The sequence below is a fragment of the Xyrauchen texanus genome, chromosome 19 (assembly GCF_025860055.1).
Source record: "Xyrauchen texanus isolate HMW12.3.18 chromosome 19, RBS_HiC_50CHRs, whole genome shotgun sequence".
Lineage (NCBI taxonomy): Eukaryota > Metazoa > Chordata > Actinopteri > Cypriniformes > Catostomidae > Xyrauchen > Xyrauchen texanus.
The window spans coordinates 33,422,266-33,439,820 of NC_068294.1; the positions used below are offsets into that span (position 1 = coordinate 33,422,266).

At 38.0% G+C, this 17,555-nt stretch overlaps 1 protein-coding gene across 1 annotated transcript in view; it reads left to right on the forward strand.

The window, feature by feature from the left end:
* LOC127659668 (5-hydroxytryptamine receptor 4-like) overlaps positions 1–17,555 on the forward strand; it is a 148,979-nt gene that overhangs the window by 58,532 nt on the left and 72,892 nt on the right. Inside the window, exons 3-4 of the mRNA XM_052149589.1 lie at positions 4,035–4,148; positions 11,493–11,693. Coding sequence (XP_052005549.1) covers positions 4,035–4,148; positions 11,493–11,693 — 315 coding nt within the window. The remainder of the gene's footprint in view (positions 1–4,034; positions 4,149–11,492; positions 11,694–17,555) is intronic.

A 17,555-nucleotide genomic window follows, 5' to 3' on the forward strand; every position in this document is an offset into this window, starting at 1 on the left:
AAAGGCTTTAGATAGGTGCAGCGTTATACTGTAGCTCATGAACAAAAGATCTTAAATTCAGGAGTGGTTCTTAAAGGGGACCCTTAAAAAGAAGCAAGGTAAAGTTAGTTTTAAATTTGATATTCGTTGAATATCCGCCTTTATGCTTACATGCTTAAAGGACCATCTGAAAAGACCACACACTGAGAAAAATGTTGCTGGTGTCAAATTATTCATTCAAATTACTTGCATGTTCTGTCTTAACTGCCTTTGTTATTAAAAAATTTTTTTCACATTCTAAAGGTTGTAGTTTTTTTATGTATAACCAAGGTCTTGTTAGCAAGTCAGTCCACTTGGCGGCCATTTGTGGAATGCTCCCAGGCAGGCTGGGCTGCTATTTTTCTGTGTAAACAAGTAGCATTCATGTGCAGCTTCTATTTATTTGAATGGGGAAAGACTGAAATCTCCAAAATGGTTGGTGAAGATTACAATCAAAATATATATTTAAAATCAGCAGTAAAATCTGACAAATCTGGCATCATATAATGTGCTTTGTTGCGTGGGGGCGTGGTCGTGTGTCGGTCTGCGAGAGAGAGAGCGGTAAGGCTTGTCACCTGGTTTATAATCAACAATAACACCTGTGTCTTGTTATAGTGAATCGGAGAGAGACATAAAAGGAACGCAGAGTACCCAGTGAGGGGGAGAGAGAAACCTGAAGGCTGACGTTGCTAATGCTGACTTTGTTGTTTACGTTTATTGCTTTTGTGTCCCTGCATTAAGACAATTAAAAAACATGATTCGTAAGTTCGTACACGAAGATGCTAAAAACTGGGATAAGTGGGTCGAACCCCTGCTGTATGCAGTACGAGAGGTCTCGCAAGCCTCCACCGGCTTTTCCCCGTTTGAGCTGCTGTATGGACGCCAGCCACGGGGCGTGCTTCACGTCATACGGGAAGCTTGGGAGGAAGGACCTTCGGATTGTAAAAATGAAATTCAATAAGTTCTTGACCTTTGAGCAGAACTCCACACTTTGGGACAAGTAACACAGGAGAATTTGCTCCAAGCACAAGAACGTCAACGCGGACTGTAAGACAGGGGCACTCGACTACGGGAATTTTCACAGGGAGATAAAGTGCTTGTGTTGCTGCCCACCTCGAGCTCCAAATTACTCTCCAAGTGACAAGGACCCTCTGAGGTCACACGACGAGTTGGAGATCTAGATTATGAGGTTAAGCGAACGAATAGGAGAGGGGCGCGTCAAACCTACCACCTCAACCTCCTCAAACCATGGAGGGAGGCGGTACCTGTAGCCTTGGCAATGGTGGTTCCGGAGAGGGCGGAGCTCGGGCCAGAGGTTTCTCCCAAAGCAAATTAATTCACCCAGATCCCTTGCGGAGACCACCTCTCACTGTCACAGCTGACAGATGTTGTGAGACTGCAAGCAGAGTTCGCAGAAGTATTTTCTCCCCTGCCCGGTTGCACTAACCTCATAGAGCACCATATCGAGACCACCCCGGGTGTGGTGGTTTGTAGCTGCCCCTATCGTCTTCCTGAGCACAAGAAAAAGGTCGTTAAGGAAGAATTAGAGGCAATGCTCGAAATGGGCGTAATACAAGAGTCGTACAGTGATTGGGCCAGCCCGGTAGTTCTGGTACCGAAGAGCGACGGCTCGGTCCATTTCTGTGTTGACTACCGGAAAGTGAACGCGGTGTCCAAATTTGACGCTTATCCAATGCTGCGAATTGTCGAGTTACTTGATCGGTTGGGCGCGGCTCAATTTTACTCAACGCTGGACTTAACAAAGGGGTATTGGCAGATCCCTTTAACTCCAATGTCCTGAGAAAAAACTGCTTTTTCCACACCGTTCAGAATACACCAATTTGTGACACTTCCGTTCGGGCTGTTTGGAGCCCCGGCCACGTTTCAGTGCCTTATGGACAAGACCCTCAGACCGCACACGGCGTATGCCACCGCATATATAAATGACATCATAATCTACAGTAATAACTGGCGGCGGCATATGCAACACCTGAGGGATGTCCTGAGAGCGCTGAGACAGGAGGGACTCACGGCCAACCTGAAGAAGTGTGCAATTGGGTGGGTCACGGGCAGGTGCGTCCACAGGTTGACAAAACCGCAGCGATCGCAGCCTGCCCGGCACCCAAGACCAAAAAGGGTGTAAGGCAGTTTTGCCCCGGCCTGAGTCAGCGGTGGGGGCATGTGGCATGGGGGTGTGGTCGTGTGTCAGTCTGCGGAGAGAGCGGTAAGGCTTGTCACCTGGTTTATAATCAACAATAACACCTGTGTCTTGTTATAGTGATGCGGAGAGAGACATAAAAGGAACGCAGAGTACCCAGAGAGGGGGAGAGAGAAACCTGAAGGCTGACGTTGCTAATGCCGACTTTGTTGTTTACGTTTATTGCTTTTGTGTCCCTGCATTAAGATAATTAAAAAAACTGACCTCAAACCTGCTTCGCTGTCTCCTGACTCCTCCATTGCCAAACCAAAGAGCTTTACATGCTTCTTTACCTCAGATTACACTACAAAATAAAAATGTCTAGGTTTGTATAGCTAATGTGCATGCATGATCTCGAGTTGATTGAATGCAATGTCTGTATCTAAAAGGTGATTGGCTCTTTTACCTGTAAGGCAGGACTTTTCTTCATCCATTGACCATTGGGCTTTCCAATTTTTGTGTTATTATTATACATACACTCACTGATGACTTTATTAGGAATGCTTGTACACCTACTTATTCATATAATTATCTAATCAGCCAATCCTGTGGCAGCAGTGCAATGCATAAAGTCATGCAGATTTAGGTCAGTAAATGTGTACACTGTATATAATTGAGATTTTACATGGAATACTATTTGTATTTCTATAAATGTATTGGTTAAACTCCAACACCATTTCAAATTAACTAGTGAAGTTTAGAATGTTTAGAAATGGAGACAATCTTGGCCATTGACATGACCTGTATAACGGATAAATTCTAAGCTGTGTAATTCTAACCTATACTCTAATCTTGATAAATCGTTAATTTTACGCAATAGACTAATTCTTACCATATGTGTCATTCTAAATAACAGCATGGCAATATGTGGGCAAGCCCAGAAAATTTGTTTTAATATTCGTAATGAGCCTTTTTAATCATTATTATTCATTTAATTTTTTTTATCTGTTTTGGTTGATAAATCTCTGGTTTTCATTAAAAATAGTATTATGTTAGCAAATGTTGTGTTATACTTGTACAGAGGACATTTAAGACAATCGTCCTCAGTCTGTCGTTCATTTGTCTGTAATGTGTGACAGGAAGTTACCCTCTATCATGAGCCTGCAATCTCATAGTCACTGTCAGTCTTGAGGATAAAAATTGTGTCAGATATGAATTACTTTAAAGTTAAAAGGTTGTGCAAGAGGCATTTGTGATGTAGGAATTACGGTCCCACTTTGATGTACATTACAATTTGTGTTTCATAATGTGATATGGATATTGTTTTAATGACAAATACAAACAAATGTATGTGGCAGACATATAAACATTTCAGGCATCATTGCAAATGATTATAGCAGCTTTGATGAGAAATATTGCTTGTGTCATGAGATTGACATCATTAATATAACATGATTTGTACTCGTCAAGAAATTTTCTTTTTTTGCAAGAAGGAATTTACTTTTTTGGCCACGCTGTGTGGGCAATGTGCTTTCTATTCTTGGGCAGTTCTCTAAACTGCTGTTTCCATGAGAATAGAGGTGATGAAACCTTTCTTAAATGTCAACATTTCACAATTAGCATTTAAAACTTAGTTGCCTTAAAAAGACAATTAAAGGGAAGCATTTCCGTAGTCACAATTGTCTAGTAATGTCTTCAAATACTAAAATGTAACAGTATGTGGTCTTGTTAGCCTCACTGAATTTCTTCGTCTTAAAGAAGACAACTTGTCAATCAGTATCATTTGACCGCCTCACTTCAGTATGTTTTTCATTCCACATGATCTGATCCATACAAACTGATTTTCAATAAGTCTGTGTCCTTTCTCTTGTTACCACAGCAACTGGTTGGCGAAGAGGGTTGCTCTCATCAGCTTCCTGTCACTGGTCATGCTCATGAGCGTCCTGGGCAACCTGCTGGTTATGGTGGCCGTCTGCAAGGACCGGCAGCTCAGGTCAGAAAAGCTGCCCTCCTGTACCTCTTCTTATCTCTGCCCACTACTCTCCACTATTCTCTCACATCAGGAGAAAACCTCCTGTAGCATTTTATTTGTTCAACTCTAGGGCTGTGAATTGAGGATTTGGAATTCTGATACTCTGTGCCACAGCAAAACAAATGATACTTAAAATGAGATCGTGCTGACTGAATTGAATGCGATGAAATCAGGCACAGCAAAATAGTAAAATTTTAAAAATAAATAGATACTGCTGATTTGTCTATGCTGATTACATGTAACAACAAAGTGGTGTAGCCCAGTGTATTCCTATTTGCAAAATTGCACATTCTTTTTAATGTATTGCTCAAAATGACTCACAAATGATTCACAAATTAACTCATCAGTCTAAAATGGCTCACTCACTCACTGAATAAAGTCAATGATTACATTACTTTTTGACTCTAAATGCTTAATTGATCTGGAACCAGAATTGGAAACAGAATCGATAAATTCCTTATGATTCCCATCCCTATTCAGAACTCACTTCACTTGTTTTATTTTCTGGTAAAAATGTCTAAACATACATAAAATAATTATTGAGAAGAAATCTGACCTAAGATATTTAGTCTTGTTTTCAGGGGTGAAAGGGATGATAGGGGTTTTTAACCGTGGATTTCTTAAAAACTGGATGGCTCCTTTTTGTTGTTCCAAAGATTAAAAGTTGTCTGAACAGTATATGTTTTAAATTATTCACTTTTAAACATGATACACAGTTTATTGTCAAATTAGTTAACATGCTGTACAGTATCTCTGGCAACATTAGGTGATTTTTTTTTATTAGTTTAACAGTTCACAAGCTCATAAGCACTTAAATATTTTCTCTTTGGGCTCCATTTCAGTAGGTAATTAGCAGCTTGCTAATTACTCATTTGTAGTCCTGGTGTGTTCTTGGAAAACTATGCAGCTATTGTTTTTGCATCAATGAAAGCCACTGGCTGAGTGGAGCTTTGAGTCCTTTATTAACAGAAATAGTCTGACAGGAAAAAACAGTGGTTGTTCGCATAAGCCCCAGATCTCCACCCACATTGTATCTCACAGTCTCACCATCATCTCAGTATGTCTAGATCGTGCCAACACCACCAAGAATGTGACTATCTAAGAAAGCCTTCATTGATGTGAACTGAGATGGCTGCTAATCAAAGTCTATTTTCTGGGGCAGCTGATTCCCATGATGACATGATGGCTGTGTCTGAAACTGAAGGTAACAGTCATGATAACGTCAAGTCTAATGATCCAGAACACATTCAACTGAGCTGTAGACATATACAAGCAAATATGTTAAATCATTTTTGATTTTAAATTTTACAAGGCATTTAAATAAGGTGAACATTAACCCACACTCAAAAATACATGTAATTAAGTTCAATTTACTTAAATAAAAAATGTAATGCTAAATTAACTAAAGCAAAACTGTTCTCGAACATTTTGTCTGAACTTCACTGAAATTGAATTGCATTCCATATTAATTGGTAAAACAGAACTTTTCTTAATCCAGAAGTTAGGATGACATTAATAATTTTTATGGTGTTAATTAGAATTGATGAAATTGGGCAGGGTATTTCCATTTCCCAGCATGCTTTGCATGGGACTCAATAGGGAGAGTAAATGTTAAAATTAAGTTTTATTTAATACGTTTTTGTGCAAGATGAATATAAAGGAGGATACTTGTTAGCAGGGCTGGTCAGCCCTTTAGGTGACATCGCTTCAGGGGCATGATCTACCGAGCCAATTTCAGCAAACTGTGTCCAACAAAACACACCCTGTGTGTTCTGATAATGTGTGGCACCCTCTTCGGAACATAGAGTCCATGAACTAAATTACTTACTACCATACTTCTAGTACTGTTTCGGTTATATCTATGTTTGGTAAAAACTGTGTGTAACAATGTTCAAGGATGGGATGTGAGGAGGAAGCGGGAGATGGCGAAATCTAACTCAAAAAGGAATTTCTTATTTTACAACTTTTCAGTCTCAGCATAAAGGATTTTTCTTTTCAGCACACATGATTTGCTTTTCAGCACTGTACTCTAACGAGTCTCTCTGAGGATGGGTCTCTCTCTCCACTGACATCTGGCTCACTCTTTTAAACCATCTCCTCTCTCACTGCAATGAGAAACAACTGTTAGAGACAATCAATGACAGGTGATGATCTTTACCTTTCACAACTCCTGATCTTGCTCTCCCTTCACAAATCGGCACTCAACCGTGCCCCCACTACCACACAGTGATAGAAGTATGAATAGTATGCCATTGTGAACAAGGCCATAGACTCATGAACATGGGGCTCGTAAATCGGAAACAACACCCAATGCGTAAAATCACTCTTTTGAGACGGTTCATCTCAATAAAGTTTTCTAACATGCGGGCTGAATCATTATATGCGCTTTGTCGGTAAAATAGTTATGGGATGCTTTAGAAAAGAGAACAAAAACATTGCTGAATGAAGTGGATATTTACTTACAATTCATTGAAACAAAACCTGCAACTGCATTCAATAATATGTCAGTGATGATGAAGGTCATGTTCGTATGCAGCCTGTGAGTGATTGTCTGCTTCAGGTAAAGACATGTTCTAAATAATAGTGTCAAATATACTAACATTACAGGAAAGCACTTAAAAATAACAAAAATTACCAAGCCAATACCAAGTGTATTGGACATGTTCCTTGGAGTAGCCTACTATATAAATATATTATATATTATAAAAAAACAAGGTTTTACCATATTGTACCATCACTGTACCATGATACTGCTACAACAGGCTTTTGAGAAAGGTAACTTTGATAAACTTTGAGTAAAAATATTGTGCTGTGTAATGTGAAAAGGTGTCAATCTGTTTTTAGTCCATAGTTTCATGAATGCTACACAATATATGTAGGCTACTAAAGAAAATCTTCAAATGATGCTCCTAAAATCACCAGAAATGAATGCTTTGGTGCGGTTTTTGCAAAAATAAATAAATACAAATTTCCCTGGAGAGCATGCCCTTAGATCCCCCTACAACATCATGGGACAATAGATTGTTGACTTGATGTGCCCCAGTGAAGTGTACCATATGCATAGATCTTTGTACACCTTTGTTTATTTATTTATTTTGGCACCCTAGGACTTGAGGGTCTCACCTAGGGTGCCAAATGAGGTAGGACCGGCATAGCTTGTAAGTGTTTAAAGTTTTGTTATATTGAGATATAGAAGAGTTTCTGTTATGTTGGAGGGGTCACCATTATGGTGAAAAGTGAAGCTTGAGCTAACAATAAGGACAGATAGATGTTGCATATGAAATTGATTGCTCGATTCATTGAGCATATGCTGTGCTAACCATTGTTACACCTAACACAGAGCACACTCTGTATTGATTCCAACCAGCATGTATTTAGGATGTTAACATTCACTTTCACTTGTAAGTACATAAAAGAAATTAGATTTATTTGAGTTACATTGACACATCTAATTTTGTTGGGTTCACCCAAATCAACTAGGTTATTTCTACACAAAGTGATTGTGTTGAGATAACAGTAATTTTAGATTTAGAAAGTTATTTCAAACACATGGAATCACTGTTCATGATTGAATCAAATTCAGCTAATCAGCTATTTTTTTGTGTGTTCTAACTAGTCGACTACATTTCTGAAGGACTAGTAGTATAGTAAAAATAAGTGGTCATGCAAGCCCTGCTATTCAACAAAACACCGAACCGCACACACAGGATTGTGTAATACCATAGGCAGCAGAGGATGCTGCCTTCAAAAAGCAATCTGATGAAGGCATATTAGTTGACAGAATGTTACACAAACATTGAGTAAGTGTTTTGATGCCTTCCTTCTTCTGTAAACTGCCTGCAAATGCAATATTTTTCAGGTTTCAGACAGAGCCCAAGGTGAGAAGAAAACTCCTTTAGAAAAATAGCCCCATCATTCAAAATGAATAGGACACCCTATGGACATTGCACATTACAGTGCCTTACATCACCAGTAGACAAGGTTTTGCTGGCCCTAAAAATTCACAAATGAACCCTTTGAATGGTAAAAATAAGTTACTGTACAACCTGGAGAGTTCCATCTAAGCTCTGTAAAGGATATAGCTTCCCTTGTCCCTTTATCTCTCTAGACTGAAAAATCTGGTATTCTCATTGTCTTTTCAAACCTCATGCACCACGACACTTAAATACATTCCTGCATGCTTTTCATGTACATCCGTTTGATTTATGTACTGCTTATTGTGTTGCATACCACCTAGACATATGCACTGCAGCATGTTTCCACTCCACCACCTGTGTAATGTTTGTCTCATAATAGATGGCATTAATAAAATAATGTTCATTCATCAAGGGTTATCAAGAAGCTCACCCAAGTGTCACATGCTGAATGTCATGAGAGTCATGATGGTAATGATCAATGTCCAAACACAACTCCTGTGGGGTCAAATGAAACATCTGGTGCCATTTTGCTTATAGATGAATCCAAAAGGGATTTGTAAATACTGACACACTATCTAATAGCATAATTATCGGATGCCTGTTCCTTTTATTCTTCTGAATTGCCATCAAATTGCATTGAAAGCCAATCAGTGCCCCTCTCTGCATTCGTTCGAAGATATATATTGTTCGCAGGCAGTTGGTATGTGGATTTTATGCCATGTTATGGTTAAGTGCCAGAATGATTTGAACCCATTAATGTTTCTCAGTGAGCTATAAATAGAGCTGTGTGTTCAGACTTTCAAGCAAGAGTTTTATTACTCATTAATAGGTGCCCAGAGCTCTGGATATACTCAAAGGGAGCGAACATTATGACAGCCTATCATCAACGTACCACACACAAAGCACACATATTGACTCGGTATCCTGTATTTTTTCTCCACAAATTATTGATTTAATAGGGAATATGAATTTCCACACATGAGGGAACACATTTTGCCTAGCTGTTGTCTGTGTTTTTACATTTATTAAATTAATTTAAAGTGTGTAAAGGTGTTCCTGATGCTCAAATAGAAGAGCTGGTGCTAGCAGCGCCAAGGTCAGGGTTGTAGCCAGTTCTCCAGGATCAAGTTGTGGCTTCTTAATAAGCAGTTTGATAACTGCTATTTTAAAGTTTCTTGGGACATTTCCTAAGCATAGCAAGGAGTTAATAATATTAAGAAGAGGTTCTGAAATTACTGGAGATGCCTCTATTAAGAGCTTAGTTGGTATAGGATCTAACAAACATGTTGTGGCTTTTGATGTTTCGATAAGTTTTGTTAGCTCTTCATGACCTTTGACAGAGAAGGATTGAAGTTCTTCTGGGCTTTGGGGTTTATTGAGTGTATGAGATAGATCTTGAAGATTATTAGTGAAGCTATCTTTAGTTGTCGAAAGAATAGTTCTACCTGAACGATGGCGTGGTGTAGATTGAATAACCTTAGCTGAATACAAGAGACGAGGTAATGATCCGAGATGTCATCGCTCTGCGATGCGAACTCCATATGACAGAATTAAATCTAGCATATGATTATGCCGATGAGTTGGTCCTGTTAAAATTAGTCTGACTCCAAGAGAGTTGAGAATATCGATAAATGCTAATCCCAATGTATAATTTTCATTATCTATGTGAATGTTGAAGTCACCAACAATTAAATCTCTATCTACTGTAACTACAAGATCTGATAAAAAATTTGCAAATTCACCAAGGAAATCAGAATACGGCCCAGGTGATCTATACATTGTAGCAAGGACAAAAGACGACAGAGATTTTTTATTTATATCTGACGGTGTCACATTAAGCATTATTACATTTTTATCCTGTCCTCTGAGTAACACCAAAAACCTCACTGTAAATTGTAGCAACACCTCCTCCTCGACCCTTCAGATGAGGCTCATGTTTATAACAATAACCTGGGGGAGTACATTCATTTAAACGAATATATTAATCCGGTTTAAGCCAGGTTTCAGTCAAACAGAGCGCATCCAATCTATGATCTGTAATCATTTCATTAACAATTAGTGCTTTGGTAGAAAGAGATTCTAATGTTTAGTAGCCCTATTTTTATATGATGTGTATATTTAACTTGTTTGTTTTGTTCAAGTTTGACCTTAATCAAATTTTTTCTAAATGATTTAGTGAGGGTATTGTGTTTGGTAGTTCGGGGAACAGGCACAGTCTCTATGAGATATCTAGGAGATACTGTATCTATGTGGTGTAGTTTATGTTACCTGTGTGACATCTCAAGGCGGCTAGCAGAAGTTCAGATTAACCAGTTTGTCTGCTTCCTGACCTGGGCCCCAGTTAGTCAAATACTATTATTATTAAGACTATGAGCCAAATTACTAGAGAGGAGAGCGGCACCTTCCCTGGAGGGATGGAGTCCGTCTCTTTTTAGCAGGTCAGGTCTACCCCAAAAACTCTTCCAATTGTCCAGCTGCTATTAGTCGTCCTCACTTAGCGACATGTAGCAGTGGAGTCCAACATGAAGCAGTAATGGAGCTGGATCCATCCGGTTCTGTTGACCTCAGGTTAGGAGTCCTGAGGTTGAGACAGGGAAACAAATAAATTGAAATGAGTTGAAAATGTTCACAAACATTCATTTTACCGCCTACTTTCATTCGCACAATCTAAATTGTGGCAGGCTATTTTTGTGAATGAAGTGCAATCTACAATGAGCCTGACACAGAAATGAGGCATGTATGCACAGAAAGGAATGACAATGACTTAATTTAAATAGTCAAGATGCAGCACAATTTCAGTTGTGATTGCCAATGCCAAAATAGATTGCGAGTGGTTTGTAAATAAGATGCAGGTTTTTGCGCTGAAATACTATGCACAAATGAGGTACTAAGTCTCTTTGAGTAAAAGCATCTGCCAGATGCATAAATGTATTTGTAATGTATTATATTGTAATGTATTTCGCTAGTGTCACCAAACAAAAGATGTAAAAATAGTGACTGTTTTCAAATCCACCTTTAATTGGTCGGACAAACAGATAAGTCCTTCCTCAAACTTATGCCATTGGTTGAGCCAATGTTGCTGTGTTGGGCTGGTCAGGGTGCTCAAACAAACAAAGCAGCAATTTGATAACCAAATAATGTTAACACCTTTCGGGGAAATCTTACTTGTAGTTGTCTCTGCATATTAAAATGGATTAGAAAATATTATTTTAACAAAAAAATCACTCTTTAGCTTTAAGATTTCATAGAATTTTCTGTTTTATTTTACACTTTGCTCCTTTTCAAATAATTTCACCCTAAACTCAAAAAAAGAGAGGAACATTCATATTTTTATTCATTTGAATTCATAAATGAGGAGAAATAAATACATTCTCTGTTTCTCCTGCAGGAAAATCAAAACCAACTACTTCATCGTCTCACTGGCATTCGCTGACCTGCTGGTGTCAGTGCTGGTGATGCCATTTGGTGCCATAGAACTGATCCATCAGAACTGGATCTATGGTGAGACCTTCTGCCTGGTCCGCACCTCTCTGGACGTGCTATTGACCACCGCCTCCATCCTACACCTGTGCTGCATATCCCTAGACAGGTACAAAAAGTCATGCCCTTTAATTTCAGAATGCTTATACCATTGCCTATGAGGTGTTTTTGTTGGGTGTTAATTAAGTGATATTAATTGAAATTCAGTGAACGTATAGTCTTGACACATGCCTTCAGTTGCTGTTGTCATGGCAGCCAAAAACAGTTTCGCCACTGAGGACAGGCAGTTGAGAGTACAGTTTTGCACTTTGTGTGGTAATGCTGTTTCCATGGCGATATAAGTGTGGCCACACATAGTCCTTTGCTGAATAAATCGTCCACCAGTACTGTGATCACAAACCTATTCAAGTCTTACAGCTGATCAACAGGCAAAGCCATAAGGACATCAAGTGTTTAAGTAAGATCGAGAAACATCTGGATGCCAGAACAATCTTACAGAAAGCAAGTAGTCATTTAGCAGATGCTTTTTTCCAAGGTAAATTACATTTATTACAGGGACTAACAACAATTAGTTTGCGTTATCACTTAAACATGTTCATAGAAGGCTCTGCATAGAATTTTTTTTCAATTACAGAACATAGTAAAAATAATTGTAATTGTAGCTGTGTAATACTTGTTTTCTTATTTTGGTGCCTATCAAAGAAAATTATAAAAAATAATTCTTCCTTATGTTCAGATAAAAGGCCTAAAACATTTTAAGATATCATTTTTTACCTATTTCGCCCAGCCTTTTGCACCACCCTCCCCCAAGGATGTACAGTTATTTAGTTTCGTTGTGCATACATTCACTAGTTCTTAGTATTTCCTGTCCATAAATGATGAATGTTGCATAAATGATTGTTGTTGTTAGTGAAACACGAGGGTTGTTTGGTAAAGTGCCTGTACTTTTGATCTGGCAGGCTGCTTCCATTTTCTTGGATGGCACTTGCTGCTTTTAAATAATTACTGTAATACTGCCACAAGACAAATAAATACAAGAACTCAAAGAGGAGCTGTTTTTATAAGGACATCCATTGCATCATCATGTTCTTTTTGGTGTGTAGGACTTTGATGTACAGTTTGTCTAAACATTGTGAATGGGCAATCAGATATAATTAATTTTATACTTTGACATCCTATTAAAGTTTCTGGCATTTTTTTTCTATCGGAAGTAAACTCTCCATCGAGAATGATAAAAGGAGAAAACAAGTGGTACTCGGACATGGTTTAGTATCTCAAGCATCTTGTGTGACACTACAACATTGTAAAGCTACTCACCCTGTAAAGCCACTTAGCAGTTCAATAAAGCGCTAAGCCTTAGTTTGCACTTCCCTCCCTTTCATCTCTGGCCCTTTACCCTAGAGTGATGCATTAGCTCACAGGGCTGATATTCAAGATGAGGTCTGAGTGTTCAGTTCACCCTTATGTTACTCGGCCCCTGCAGTCACAGAGACTGCCTTCCAATGGCTCGCTTGTAAAAAAGGGTAATGAGGGCACACCAGGAGGGAGTCACTGATAATATTTGGCTTGTTATAAAATGTCTACCTCTTTCTTATGTCTCACACTCTGCCTCTTTCTATGTATTACGGTGCTTTGGTTAGCATTTTTTCTAAAACCTAAACCTATGTATTAAATGTCAGTAACTCATTCCTGTACAGACACCATTCAAACTTTTTGGTTGATAATCTTTTTTTTTTTTTACTTTAAACTTTAAGATACGAAATGTAATGTTGGAAAATATTCCATTCACTTAAAATGTTTGCCATTCATAATGTTACTGACAATGAAGATGTCATCATAATGGGTGCCTTCAGAGTTAACTCTGCATCAGAAAACCCTGCATATCCTTCGGGTTCAGCAGGAATAATAGTACATCCCAAGGACATAGAATGAGGACATTCTCCACAGTGAATAATATTCTAAGACCACCTGATTTTATACCATCACACCTGCACTCTGCTGTTTTATGTGATACTTTTATGGCTCATTTTAATAATAAAATCGAAAACATTCACCAACAACTGATGACACAAAATTATGGGGCATGTAGTGCATTTTATTCTATAAAATTAGATTCTTCTTTAATTTATCTCTCTAGTTTCTATCTGCCTACTATGGATGAGATAAATAAGTGTGTTCAAAAATGTAAATCTACTACTTGGATCCCATTCCTACACATTTGGTCAAGTTTTGCTTACCGTCTTTGTTACCGCTAAAAATTCAAATTATACATTCTTCTCTTATTACTGGTACTATTCCTTCATCTCTTAAAGTAGCTGCTATTACCCTTATACTTAAGAAACTTGGTGCAGATTATAATAACAAAGAAAATTTCCAGCCCATCTCTAATTTACCTTTAATTTCCAAATTGTTAGAAAAAATTGTTGCTCAGCAGGTACAGTATATGCTCATCTTGTTCACTTATTGTTGTTGAACAATTTCAGTCTGGCAATCACACATTTCACAGCACAGAGACTGTGAAAAATTAGAGTTACCAATGATCTATTGATGGTTGCAGATTCAGGACTTCTATCAATTCTTGTTTTTCTTGATTTAAGTGCTGCTTTTGATACAGTTTAACGTAGCATTCTACTGGAGAGATTGGCTTCCATTGGACTTAATGGTATTCCTTTGACTTGGTTTAGATCATATCTATTGGGTCGAACACAGTTTGTTCAAATGAAAAGTTAGATCACGGACCTCAGAGATTATTACTGGTGTGCCTCTGGGCTCAGTCTTGGGACCTCTTTTGTTTATTATTTAACTTTTACCTTTAGGACACATTTTTTTGAACATTTTTAATACATTTCCATTGTTATGCTGATGACACCCAGCTGTATTTGTCTTCTAAGCCAAATTAAATTGTACAGCCTCTGTCACTATTGTCCTGTTTAACAGAAATTAAAACATGGTTAACATGTCATTTTCTTAAACTTAACAGCGACAAACTAATGAGACCCTACTAATGGGCACCCAGCCTAAATGTAAAAATTATGACAACTTCTCACTGGCTATCGAAAATTCTGTTGTTTTTCCTTCAGTTCATGTTAAGAATCTGCGTGTCATATTAGATAGAAATCTAACATTTCAAGCACACATAAATAACATTATTCGGTAATAAACAATATTATTATAATTTACTTAACATAAATCGCCTTCGACCATCTCTAACGGCTAATGGCACTGCTGTTCTTGTACATGCGTTAGTCACATCTGTAGGCTATTTTGCATTATAGACTAATGCAATTCTCTTCTTAGCTGTGTCCCACAAAAACTTTTGCACAAACTTCAACTGGCCCAAAATTCAACTAGTGTTTGTGTATTTTAATATACATGTAAGGTGTCCTTGAGTGTCCTGAAAGGCGCCCACAAATAAAATGTATTATTATTATCATTATAGAGGAAAAATGCAAGGGTTTGTTGAGAAGATTTTAACTTGTGCTGCAACGCAAACTGACTAAAACTGTGTTAATAAAAGTCACATCTGAGCAAACAGTCCCCTCATTGGTCAGAATGTTTGTGAGTTATGGGAGCTCATAAATCCATATACCGGTTAAAATGATGGACATGTTAAAAATGTCAAGGTTATGCAAAATGTCACCACATGGTACAGATCAAAGCTCCAGTCAAAGGTAATAAACGTTATCCATGGATACGAGTTGTAAAATTTACATCATGGTTACTTTTATCCTTCATTAGTTGCTTTTGTACTGTTTCTGCATTGAAAAGTGCTCGTTCTCACAGTCACAGAGATCTACACCACCCAACCCTCTCTCGCTCACTCGCATACACTCACACACACACAAACAGCAGAAAGAGTGCAGCCATGTAAAGATAGTTTTTATCTCTCAAAAAGTTGCTAACACCATCCTACCTGTGTCTGTTATCCTGCTATCCAATAGAGAGAAGCTATCATACTTAATTTACCTCAGGGCTTACTAAACAACTCCTACTTTAAACGTTAAATTATATTTAACATAGTCGCCAAAAGCTATATCCATGTTTTGATTATGAATTTCAGTGACGTGCTGACCTACATATTTCTTTTATGTGGATCCATCAGGTATGCTCATGGTTTTTAGGGATATTGTTTGGTTCGTTGGTCCTTTGGTCGTATTGAATTTTCACCACTAGTGAAATGCTTCAGAGGTCGTTTGCACCTGGACTGGGTGGTCTCGGTCCGATTGTTTTTGTGCAGATCAGAATGTGAAAAATAATAATACATCTTTATTTTTCTAGTTATTATTGAGATTTTGTTTGCACAATTAACTGCTTTTGTTGTTTTATTTATTTTTGACTCTTGTAGCCTCAGTGTATGAGCCATTTATAATAAGGAATGACTAAGATTTCTTTGTATCATTCTATACATTTATATAGTTTTTTAACTATCAGCCAATTTATCTTAGTTATCGGTATTGGCAAAATTCACTATCGGTCGACCTCTAATCTTTTTGCATACTAAATTGTGATTGTTTCTTTCTTGCATCTTTTTAGCTATCTATAGCAACTGTTAAACTGCAAAGATGGTATTGTTTTATTTATTGATATTCAAGCTATTTAAGATTCTTGAGTGTTATGACAACTACAAAGATCAGGGGTCTGATATGGCATTTAATTTACAAAGAAACCATAGTCTAAAACCTAACCTCACTTAACTTAAAACTAACACTATTCTATTGCTGCCTTGCTGGCACTGTTATTTCCTTCAGGGAATGTTAATCTATTTATTTTTGCCATCTCCTTCAACTTCTCATCCCATTCTATCTTTATCGTCCTCTCTTTTTGTGTGCTTTAACCTCATTTGAGAGATAGATTTCTAAGATTAGCCCTTGAATGCTAATGGCAGTGCAGCAGATGGTCTTTTTGTTATAAAAATTTTTTATTGATTCATATATTTAGAAGAATTTCTTTTTCTGTATATATATATATATATATATATATATATATATATATACACAGAATTTTTTAATTCTTTCCCACTCTCCATCCTCCACTACCAAGTTCAAATCTCTTTCTTATAACCTCCTAAGAGATGAAGAGGAGAATGCAATGCCCCATTCCAAGACTCTGAATCAACAAGGAATAATACACTGAAGCTTCATGCCCCTTTCCAAAGGCTCTGAGCAGAGTCGGCGGCAGCCGATTTTGCCGGGGCTTCAGTCCCGAATGTTTTGAGTGTAGCCTTCACGAAGCTCGAACTTCACAAAGCTCTCTGCCACCATCGAATGTACCTCCGCCATCCTGATCCACCGAGGCATCTGACGTGTGAGAACATAAGTGCTTTTTAATGTCCCCATAGGCTGACAACTTCAAATTTTTCGACATCCTGCCATGCCAGTACAGATTAACAAACAAATCTATTACAGTTCTCACAGGTTAATATTGCCTAAAAGGATAATTGCAGCAAAGTTTAAGCAGAGCTCGCCTTTAAGCGACTAACCTTAGCATAGTGTTATGTGACTCCTCCAGAAGATGGTCTATAACAGGACTGCACTTAAAGTTGTTGTGGTCTCGCTTCTTTTGGTCTGCTATTGTTCTAGGGTTTTAAAATTAAAATATGCCGGCAAGCAACTTTTTATGGTCGTGACTTCACTATCTCAGTTTATTTCTCTCCATCAGTTTTTTCTATTTTCTATTTAATGTGCCTTGCATTCACAGTTCCGCTGGCATCTACTGGTGTGCCCTTTTGCTGTTTTCATAAGGAGAGTAATGTTTTTCTGAGTGTGGAGGAATGCCAAAGCTACAGTCAACTCCACTACAGGCAGCACTTATTATAATCATGAATCTCAAGGAAGGGAAACAGCTATTTCACACTTCGAAGTTTTGACTGAAGAGGCTGGCCAGGTGTCCTTCAGGTAGTCACTTAGCACATAGAGCTATGATAGGCATGTAATCTCATTTAAGAATGTGTCAAACATGCTCTGCCGCTTTC